At 34.8% G+C, this 12404-nt stretch overlaps 1 protein-coding gene across 15 annotated transcripts in view; it reads left to right on the top strand.

Moving 5' to 3' along the window:
* Dnc (phosphodiesterase dunce) overlaps positions 1–12404 on the top strand; it is a 367304-nt gene that overhangs the window by 347030 nt on the left and 7870 nt on the right. For all 15 annotated transcript variants that reach the window (XM_072017681.1, XM_072017682.1, XM_072017679.1 and 12 more), the window contains 2 exons: positions 6955–7048; positions 8353–8585. In XM_072017681.1, the coding sequence (XP_071873782.1) occupies positions 6955–7048; positions 8353–8585 (327 nt within the window). The remainder of the gene's footprint in view (positions 1–6954; positions 7049–8352; positions 8586–12404) is intronic.

The following is a 12404-nucleotide window of genomic DNA, read 5'->3' on the forward strand; positions in this document are numbered from 1 at the left end:
TTTTCTCAATGCACAGATATGATTAGCAGCGATTATAGCAATAATATTTATAATATATCTAAATAAATATTTGGCAATTCAAACTGAAACGTGATTTATCATCTCGATATTGTTCGAATTACATTCATTCTTTTACAATCACGTTCGTTCTTTGACTATCTTTAAATCATATCTGACAGATGAAAAGAAAGAGAATTTATCACGCCGAGGTTATTATTCGACAATAATTCGTAGATATAGTAGCAGCTCGTTATAGTAGCAACTTTTGTCTGATTTTGATCGATGAGATTATAGAGTTGTAGATATATCACGGTCAATTAGGTTCGCTTCTTAACTTTCTAATAGAATACTATGGGCACTTCTGATTACGAAACCTTGTTTCTCTGGGACTTTGATTCCATAAGCGTCGGTCAGCTTTAATTTCCAGATAAAATGATATATTAGACGCATCATTTAATTCTCGTATAAGAACAATTACAATTATCATCGATATATATATATACACATGAATTAATAAATGAATGCGACGAATTTGGGTTTAAAGCTTCTGAAAAGTTTGTAAATAAAAATTTAATCACGAAAGCATGATAATTCCCATTGAGGGAAAATTCTCCATAAAATACAATTTTTAACTCGATTTAATTCGCATTCGTACGACACGCTGGTGCGCCGGTATCGACTCTTTTATTAGCCAACGTGTATACATATATATATATATGCATTAATAAAAGAGGAATTTGGGTTTAAAGTTTCTAAAAAGTTTGTAAATTAAAATTTAATCACGAAAGCATGATAATTCCCATTGAGGGAAAATTCTCCGTAAAATACAATTTTTAACTCGATTTAATTCGTATTCGTAGGACACGCTGGTGCACTGTGGTTTATTGGCCAACGTGTTGTTGGTCGTACGTGATTAAACCCTTCGTAGACGTAATTGAAATTTCTCCAAAGAATTTCAATACGAAGCACGTTAACGAAAGATACGTTCATTTTAGTAAAATAAATTTATTATAAACGTATATAATCTATATCAATATTTACAAATAGGAATATGCTTCCTACTATCCACATTAGTCACATTAGGTTTTATTGCTATTGTACATAGTGCAATAAGTCTATGTATACTAAATCGAAACGAATAATTGTTAATTTGCAACGTTATATTCGACACAAATTTTATAACAGTGATCGATGGTATTACAGTGTTTATTATTTATTAAAAGCATAAGGGTATTTACTTATCAATGGAAAAATTAGAAATTCTTTATTGGAACGAGAAACTTTGGTTTTAAATCATCCTTTAATAGATTAACAATAAAATACAAGCTTCGACTCGACTCAAAAATATTAAAATGGGAATTACTTTCTATAGTATTCTCTACGAAGAATATTCCATGGCTGTTTTGTGGAAATTTCCAGAATTAAGAATCAGCGAAAGTATGGGGATTAATGTTCGCGATACAGAGAGTATCACGCCACTCTTGTGGATTTAGAAATCTCCGAAATATCGAACCTCGTGGCATATGTCGATGCGCGGAGATTAATGTCTCGTTTTAACGATCGATATCTGGACGAGTCTCAAGGCTCTTCAATGCCGCGGAACCAGGGCAAGGTGGCGGGAAAAATGTCGATCCATCGACGTCGTCGCCTCTTCCGCGACTTCTAACCCCAAGCAATTCATGCTACCCTCTTCTTCGTGCGTCTAATTATGAAATCTTATCATTCTCTGCCGAAATTCCTACCTTAACTGCTGATAATGTTTTGGAAAGATCCAATTAAAGTTCGAAGATTTAGGGACTTGATAAAGTAATAAGTCTCCTAACTATAACAAGTGTACTAAATATAGAAACGTAGAAAAATGTTCTCAGAAGTTATCGGTATAAATGTTTCCGTTGCTTTTTTATTTCTAATAATCCTCTCCCAATAAAACTGCCAAACGAAAGCAGCTTCTCTCGCAGAGATTAATATCCAAAGCTGACATAAAGGTAATAAATAAAGAAAATTCGAATTGTGATAAATACTTTCAATCGTATCTCCTGGGAAAGTATTTGAATTTTATTCTAAAATTGTAATAACGCATTTACGATTAATGAATATATTAATTGAAACGAATAGTTACGAGTTTCAAAGCGCCGTTTATCGAGATCCAAAAATCCCTGTTTTAAATGTCCATTGTGCCATCACATGTGCTATGCATTTAATAAAAAAGCAAGTATATAGACTCGATACTGGGGAAAGGAGCGTCTGAATGAAACAGCCATTCTTCAACGAAGGATCCGAAGAACGATGAATAACGATCTTTCGCTTGACGTCACGAATTTGCGTACAAAGGGAACCGGGCAAGCGAAACTCGGCCGAGAAACGACGAAGCAACCACGTACTCTCGAATCGATAGTAAAATATGGACAATCGTATTCCTTTCAATGAAACGAGTCACATGGTCGATCAAATTTTCTGCGAAGCCAGAATCGATCGATTTATCTACATCTACGTGCTGGTTGAATCTTGTTTTCCAACCAGATAGGTATCAGTCAGCGTTTTATCTGTCTTATGCCAGTATTTACAAAAATACATCGCAATGGATTAGACTATCACGGCTATTTTTTTATCGGCCATTCGAGCATTATCGCCCTAACTCGACCGGCAAACGCGTAATTTTTCTACGAAACGAGGGTCGCAGGAGAGAATGACTTTTGATTGGAGTATAAAGCGAGGAAATCGGCGCGCTTCAGACAGATTTCAAGATATCGAGTAAAAATAATGTGGTCACGAGGAGATGATCGATCGATTCGGAGTAAGATCTCTTTGTTCCTCCTTTTTTCAAGCTTCGTGTCTTTGTTCTGTCGGGAGGAATTTTGTAGAGCGGTGCTAGTTGGGATTTTCTAAAAAAGTTTGGATTATTTTCAGGCGAATATTACCATTTTATCGAGAAATACAATGTTGAGCAGGTTAGTTTCGTTAGGAACATTCATCAAGCGGAATTACATATAAATTTTTAGAGAAGTCAGTTTCAAGAAGAAAGCTTGATTTTATAGAATATATTATAGAAACGAAATGAGAATCGAGCGATCTACTTGACAAAAGCTTTGCCAAATTTGTTCTTCTTGGCATATCTGCAGGAAGAAAAATTAAAAAAAAAAAAAAATAAAAAAAAAAAGAAAAAAAACGTTCAAGAACATGACTGATAAGTGTTATCGATCGACTTACAGGATATTTAAGATAGATGTGTCATGGGTCGTGTAATCAGAACATTTAATTAATTTTTAATGCCTCATAAGTAGCTAATAAATAATAAAAGAAGAATGCTTCTTTGGAATCTAAATACGATGAACTCATATTTATTTTTATTTTGCAATAATACCTAGAACTCAACAATTTCTCAACACTGCTTTCTTGATACATCCATACTTCTAATGATCCTTGTTTTTGTAACTGAAATATTCTTTTAGCTAGTCGAGTATTAGGTAAATGAAATAATTTTTACGGAATAAAACTTTAATTTTATTTGAAATAGAAATATTCTATATTTTTTCATTCGAAAGAAATATATTTCGAGATCGATCTTATATCGAGTACTCGATCCTTTAAGCTCGTTTATTATTTATACCGTATTGTCTAGATTTAATTATCATAGATTGTCAAAAATTTCTTAAATTCTTAGGTAAGAATCGATTATCTTCTTGGCATTCATATTAAATCTACGTATCGTGATTATTTTTTATAAATAGATCGAGAAGTGGCGAAAATCTTGTATCGATAATGCGTGATATTTTTGTTCTTATTAATCCGACAAATTGTTCGTGAAATGAAATCATAGAATTAGAACAAGATTTTATTAGAAAAATTTAATTAATCTTACAATTGTACGCAATTTAGTCGCATTGTGAACTTAACAATTTATAAACAATTGCAGAGAAATCTCTTACACCTTATACTTCACTCAGGATAACAATCGTAGGTAAAAAGTCCGCTGGATTCTGTTAAATCTTCATTGACGCACAATAAAGATAATTATTAGAGTAAATTTCTCACAAATTGCACGGCTTAGTACTTTTCCAATGACTCAATCTTAGAAATTTCCGATCCTTACTCATCGTTCGATTTTAGATAGGGTAAAGTGTTGTCGCCTGAAAGATAAGAAATCCCCTGTGGGAATTTACCAGGAAAATCGAAGAGACAGCACTAAAATAGCCACAGTTTCAATAAATCACGATAAATAGACGTTTTAACGTTTTGCTAAACGATTTAACTAAACAATTATCCCTGAGAACAGATTTCATTCGGAAATTATGTCACTGATTAAATGTATCGTATATGTTTTATTTATATTTTCGAATATACATCATAATATTTTTCAAATATTTTTAGATACATCTCTTATAAAATGAACATATTCAACCTGACTATTTTAATTAAGTATTTATGAGCAGCTATACAGCTATATATATTCTCTGGTCCCAGTATTTATGAGGCGCTATAGTTAGAAACAGAGGAAAGTGTCTCACAGCACCTTCGATTAATCATTTATACTGTTCTATAGTCGAAAAATAGATTCTACACGTTCAATAAATATTAACAATTAAGAAAATTAATTAAAGGAAAATAAAATTAAAAGGATGCTTTGAAACTTAGTTCTATGAATATTAACTTTGAGACAGAAATTAAGGAATACTGAAAATACTACTTTTTACTACCAAACGAGGATTATTTCCAATCCAATTTTCTTTACACTGAACCTGAAATATTCAGTTGCTACTCATTCCTCACCTACCTCAACGTTACATAACGGCAAAAACAAATGCCAGCGTTTCGAACAAATAAATGGGAAATAAATTATCGTGAAGTTTCGAAAAATTCACACGATAATATATCGGTGATGTAGCTTGTCAACGGATATCGCGAATCGATGAACTCGATTATGAACTTTATCGGGCAATCACAGAGCCCGACGTATGGCCAACAAATTATCCGCGCGAGATTAATCCCAGCAACGATAATCGATAATCTTATCTGTGATTTAACCAACGATTTAACTATACGTTATAATTATTAATTGCATAATACGTTATACGATTAGCTTATCTATATAAAACTAAACAGTGGTATGTTTAAATCGATGTTTCTTTTGTCTTCGATCGAGATATTCGTGATATTACATCTTCTTGGTGTATTCGATGCAATTGAATTGTCAATTGATGGAATTAAGATTCGTTAAGTTCCATAGTTCTGTGATACTTCTTTTTTTGCTGGCATTTGAGTCTAGTTTATTTATGATTATTACGATGACTTTGATGAATGAGGAACAATCGTCTTCTTTTTGGAAACCGGTATTAACAGATGTGCGCTTTTTTATGATGGATACACAGGTAGCCAAGTATGAGAGAAAGGTCGTTGGATAATTTATTGTGCGTAGTTAATGCTCAGTGACCTAATTAACTTCTGAGGAAGTTTCCTTCCATCGATTAGTTCAGTTTTTTCAGAGATTATAGAAAATTAAGTTCTCGAAATTTAGAATTACTAGTTTTAACATTAATTAAAATTGAACGATTAGATCGAACATTGCAAACAAAATTGAAAGCAAATCGAATGAACTCCACCGAATCGAAACAAAGCAAAATTCCTCCAGATCAAATCCAACTATGCTTGGACAATAAAATCAAACTAAATCGAGCCGAGGCAAACAAAAAAGATCCTCGTACATCGAATTAAATCAAAATCTTCAAACGACACAAATTGGAAGAATGAAAAAGTTCCTTCAAACCTAATCAAACCGACTGAAACTTCTTCAAACTAAAAGACAATTATTTGTATTAAAGTTTATGCAAAAATTCTATTTCAAATGAAAAAATTAGAAAAGCACGCATTATAGTAATGTCGAAATTTATGAAAGAAACTGCAAACAAATTCTTCCAAACCCAATCAAACCGACGTAAACTCCTTCGACTCTGAAACAAACTTTTGCTTAATGAACGCGCAATATATTACATGCAGTACCATAAAAAATATGTTATACTTATCTCTATATAAATCTTCAGAAGGCTCAAATATCCTCTGAAAACAAGATTCCCTTACGATATCTCTTCTCGCAAAGAAACCCATTCACCGATCACGCTGTCACACGACGAACACGCGATAGCTGGAAAAGCCAGTAAACAAAATCGTACAAATCCTTCCAAGGTGCATCTTGTTTCTCGAAACAGGCGACTCGATAACAGGTCAATCCACCTATCGCTCCATTCTTCGTCACATTTGCATCAACAAGAATACTCGTCGTAATCATTCAAATGGATGAGAAGACAATCTCCTCGCAAGTCGCAATAAAGCTCAGACGAACTGATAACGTACGTCAGGACACAAACAACGATGCAACTCGTCTTCTTGACAATTCTCTGTCGTTTGCAACTGATTCTACCATAGGGCGGTAGGAAATTTCATTCGAGACACGCAAATATTATAAATTCGCGAGATGAGAGATGGTTTCAGGCAATCGGGATGGAGGATGTTGGTTAGGTTCTCGTTTTCGTCGACTTTGTCCGATTAATTTTCCATCGGCTACGCCTTTTCTACGTCGCGAGAGACATTCTTTGGCTTATCGGCGGAAATTTATGACTTACTTGACGAATGTGTGGAAATCGAGGATCGGATTGTGAAAATCGTATGCAAGGGATGTATAATGTAAAACGTGGATATTACGTGAAAAAGAAATGTACACAATCCTCGGAATATTTTAACGTTAAGCGTCTTTTTAGAGGAAATTTAATTTAAGAGGATTTTAGAGGAAATCTAGGAACAATTTATTCCTTAACACAACACGTTGTTACAAAATCGCCGTGAATTTTCTATTTGAAAAATTTGATGAAATGTCTATATAAATAATGTAATAAATATTGCATCGAACAATTATTTGTTAAAAAGGGCAACCGACTAAATATTACTTTATTTTTCTGATTACAGTTTAAACGAATGTTAAACAAGGAACTGTCACATTTCTCAGAATCGTCCAAATCCGGCAACCAGATATCAGAATATATCTGCAACACCTTCCTCGGTAAGTTGAAAGACAAAATCCACCTTTGCAAACCTCATAACTTCATTTTCATAAACTTACATCTTTGACGAGACTCCTTACGATGATTAAAAGAAGCGGAAGGAATTGCATTCTTTGTCTGCAACGAAATACGAAACGGTCGTGAAACTATAAGAAAAAGATAATTCGCGATTTTATCGAGGTCGACGCCAGGAGCAGATTTACCAGGGACAATGAGAGCAACGTAGGCTCTTACGCATTAAGAGCCCTTGAAACGCCGTAAACGCGCGCATGTTTCACGATCATTCATCCCGTTAACGCTCTCTTTGTCTCGTACTGATTTCTGCTTGCTCGTCAAACGAGGAATCAGAATTTTTAATTACTCAAACTGCCTTATACGTCGATGCAAACGCGACTTACACCCTTTCTCGTCGCAATTTAGAAAATCTAGCTCTATTTACGAATTAATTGGTGAATTATAAAATGTTAGTCATTTTTTTAATTTACCAATTTATCCACGCACGATAGTTTCTCAGGATTGAGAATTGCGCGTTGCTTCGTTTCAAAGTCTCTTCCTATTTCTCACACAGCTTTCCAAATCGCGTCAAACCACCGGAAACTTCTCCCAATTAAATCGAACCAAGTTATCAAAATCAGATTGAACCAAGTCCTCCAACCAAATAGAATCAAATCGAACTGAATCATAGCAATAGAAGACAGCAGATCAAAAGCAAAACCACATCTTCCAAAGCGTATAAATCGAATAATGAAAAATCTTGCAAAGGGAATCAAACAAATGCCGCTTTAAACTTTAACAAATCTTTAACAAAACTTTAAAACTTATCCACACACGATAGTTTCTCAGAATTGAGAATTACGCGTTGCTTCGTATCAAAGACTCTTCCTATTTCTCACACAGCTTTCCAAATCGCGTCAAACCACCGGAAACTTCTCCCAATTAAATCGAACCAAGTTATCAAAATCAGATTGAACCAAGTCCTCCAACCAAATAGAATCAAATCGAACTGAATCATAGCAATAGAAGACAGCAGATCAAAAGCAAAACCACATCTTCCAAAGCGTATAAATCGAATAATGAAAAATCTTGCAAAGGGAATCAAACAAGCGTGTCTTTAAACTTTAACAAACCTGATAAAACGCCAACAAATTTCTCTATACTATTTTTCTTTTTCTTGATAAATCTTCTATATTTTATTATATACTACTTGTATAATACGTGCTATATATCATATATATGTCAAATTTTCATATATTCTTACTACGTTATCCTATATAATTGTTACAATAATAAAATTTTATAATAGATAAACAACAAGATGTAGATATACCGTCTCTACCGACCGACGAGGACTCCTTAGCTGCCGGAAGTGCAGATAAAAAGGAGGCGAAGAAGAAGGACCACCGCGCGCAAACAGGTCCAGCTTCCATGTCACACATAAGCGGCGTAAAACGACCCCTCACACACACAAACAGCTTTACCGGGGAACGTGTGCCGCTTCATGGCGTCGAGACACCTCACGAAGAAGAACTTGGCGAGGTAAGAAAGCTCTGTCTTGTTTTCCAATTATGCATATCCCGACGAACCAGGAAATGGACGAACGAGACGTGTTTTAACCGAGATTTCGCTCGTTCAAAATCAAATTCACTCGTTTGGAATTAATTTCCAGAAGGATTAGCCAAAGTCCACGATGTTTTCGCGTGCTTGGCGTCATTCTTTTTTTAATATCTTTCCATATCCAATGGGAAAGTGTTCGATTTTCAACTATTTACTTTTGAAAGATTATCGATCCTCGATGACCTGAAATGGGCAACATTTGGTTTGAAAATGCGAATTTAGAAAGATGGCTTTATTTCTACCGAGTATATTTTATTTCTTGTTGTTGTTTCACAGTGTTTTTCAACGACTTTTTTTAACATCGAGTAGTATAATTAGTACGTGGCGAGGAAGTTTACTGCAAAGTAATTATTTATCTAAAGTGGAACTATGGCTCGGTGCTAATCGATAATTGTACACTGTAAGAGTCGTTCCATGGATTGATCATTTTTTGCAAAATAGAGATCGCAATATTACGATAGAGCATCCGTATTGTGCTCAAGTAACAAGTCACGAAGTAGCGTTTTTTAATTTCATCTCGTTTAGCCTTTCTCTGAGAAGCTCTGGCAGCTTCTAGCTCGCTTAAAGTTAGCCGTTTGAAGAATTTGTTCAGTAAAGGAAAGTTATCTTTTCTGTTATACGTTTGTTACGTTATTTTTCTTGCAAGTTGACCGCCGTAGGCCAACCAGTTAATTATAAAAATCGCAAATAGAAAATGAAGAGAACGCCGCGTTTAATCGACGAAACGAAATGTCAATCGATGAGACAAGATCTCAGAATTTCCTGGTAATCTGCTCACGTTTGTACTTGTCCAATGAATCATCCAAGTCATTGATAACTATCTGTACTGTTAAGTAACCACTCTGCCGATATGATTCAGGTGGAATTGCATAAGTGGTTCCCAGAACGCGAAACAAGAGTCGCGAAAGCGAAATTAATTAACGGTACCCTACACTTTCTACTCATCCGGAAGACCTCGATTACGGATTCAGCGTCCCCTGTCCAAGTGTCGCGTTCGAACAAAGCACTTGCACAACCGGTTTCAAAGTCTAATTGCAAGAGTTGGAAGTCGCATGAGAAACTTCCTGTAAACCAAGTGTCTGATCGAACATCGTAAATAGTATCGGTGCTTGCTGAGTATTTGTAAAGTAAAGTTAAGCAGCTATTTCGCCGAGAAAAATAATTTAAGGAGAAACACATTTCTCCCGAGTTTCACTTTTCAAAATTAATCTTCCGATGTCAGTGCCGCGTTAATTTATTCCAAACTAATTTCTATTCTAAATTAACTCCAAACTAATCTCGAAATGGAGTTTTCCTCGATGTCGGCCCTAACTTAATTCCGAAATTAATATTTTAAAATTAATTAATCGAGAATCGAGAAGATCGTGATAAGAGATTTTCAAAGTCTGATATCCTTTTACGGAAACAAGTTTTCCGTTTCAGAAACGAGTTTGTTGCACGTTTGACGAATCGTAGAGAATTTTTCGACAATTTCCATCGTTGAAGTATGACAACCTTATAATTTTTGACTAAGATCAGAGAAACCGCCTTTAAATCCGCCGTTAATTAAATTTTCACAAGACTCGATCACCGAGTCTCGGTCTCTACATTCTCCAGACCATAAATTGGATCACGTAGCTTGCTATACCGCTCAGCTTCGCTGGTTTCATGGTTAATTCCACGCCTCTTGTCTAATTATTAATCGTGCTAGATACCAGTCAGGAACACGTGTAATCTCTGACACAATTCGAAGACTGTGTCCGTCTATTCTACGCTTAGCAATCTAAGTTTCGCATGTAGCTCTTAAACATCTCTTTTTTTTTTTTCTTCTTTTCATCGGGCTACTTTGATCACAGACGCGCGTTTTATATTTTCATACTAGAGGTACCTTGGGAGTTTTTATCAAGGAATATGGGACATGTTTTGTAATTTAATTTTTCATCGTACGTTCGTCCCTTCTGTGTCGTTTGTTAGACACTTGGATACTTTGGACTGGACATTTACATAGAATCGTGTCAAGCTTGGAATAAAAAATGTAAAACTATGGTTTTGTGGTATGGTTAGCGAAAGAGTATTCGTTTCGATATTTTGCAATTGCAAGGTTCGCATTTTAAAGTTCTTTTCGTATCTTGTTTCTTTAATGTTGATTCATTTATATATCAACGTCGGACTTTAGAAGTTTCAACAAAATGAAAATCTTCGTTGCAATAACCGTGACGTAACATAATTTCCTTTTATACTGTGCTTCGTGCTAACTGTTCACGCTGACTGAATTCGAACGAGACATGTTCGTTTAAGTAAAAGGCTCGTAACAGATTCTTCGAGTTTTTATGTAATAGAATTGTTCTGTCTCGGGACACGAAACACTTATGTCACGATTATGTATCCCTGGAATTTCCGACTCTGACACTTGTTCGGGTTTCCACAGGCTTCGCGTTTCCTACGGATGCCGTTTCTGTCTACAGTTTCGTATTCTTCCCTTTATGCGTTATTCAATTACAATTGTAGAAAACGCGAATGGAAATATTCCTGCAATACGAGTAGCAAAAGTTCCTGATATTTGATCTTCAAATTTTATTTTATTTTATTTATCTCTATTAATAGAAAAATATTTTTGCCTCGAAACTTTCAATTACCAAATGCTGGAACAAAATTGTAGGAAGTTTTCCGGAATATAAAACTCAAGAAGAATATTGCACCGAATGAAATCATTCTTCGCCCCTCTCGTTTCCTTATCCTTATCTCATTACACGTGTCTATTAGCATAAGTTTCACGGAGAAGTCTATAAATCTAGGAAACTTCCAGCGTCGAGAGCAATGGCCTCGACTTTAAAATATTTACTTTGTTTCTCAATTAACAGAGAGTAAACATAGCGCTAAAGACGAGAATAGTTGGCAACGTTTATAGGCAAAATCCATTTCCAAATACGTAAGCGTTAGAGCATCTTGCACGTTTTTAAATCTTCCTTTATGCTGGTCCGTGTCGCGTGAAATCGGCTGAAAAATCGATTAAGCGTTGGTAAACGTGGCTACGTGATCATTTTATGGAATTTTTGGACAGCTTTCTCTTTTTATTACAATCCTTATTTACATTTAAGCTTATCGTTATTTATTTGTACTGGAACTATCGTTGTTACTTTATCGATCAACTACGAACTTACGAAAATTTTTAACGAAATAAGATCGTTCACTACTACCATGATGACTATCCAAATTTTATCATAATTTTTCTTTTTTTTTTTTTTTGGAATATTAGGTTGTCCGAAAAGTTTCTTTCGTTTTACAAAGAAATAATAGACGCACACTGTTTTTTGTTTTATATCAGTTTATTGAATTATGCACGAACATAATGATAAAAATTCAATAAAATAATATAAAACATAAATTGTTGTTCATCTATTATCATCTTATGAAACAAAAGAAACTTCTTTGACAATCTAATATATACTAGTCGAGTAATTGAAACGCAGCTAATTAAAAGCTGCTACAGGAAAAATATAAACTTCATCTCGTCTACAAAAATAAAATAGATATAAAACAACGCCACGAATCTCTATTTCTCCTATTTTACTAACAATTTATTTACACCGCCATGCTGAGCGTACTCGATGCACCGTGAGACTGATAACCGTGAGATTTCGATTCTTCTAAAGGCCAATGCTAACTGTATTTACGACCATGTGCACGAAACGGCATACGTAGGTCGATGAAAAATTTGGGACGAGGTCGCTAGCCTACGATAACCTAATTTCTTCGATTCCT

This window comes from Bombus fervidus, chromosome 15 (assembly GCF_041682495.2).
Source record: "Bombus fervidus isolate BK054 chromosome 15, iyBomFerv1, whole genome shotgun sequence".
NCBI lineage: Eukaryota > Metazoa > Arthropoda > Insecta > Hymenoptera > Apidae > Bombus > Bombus fervidus.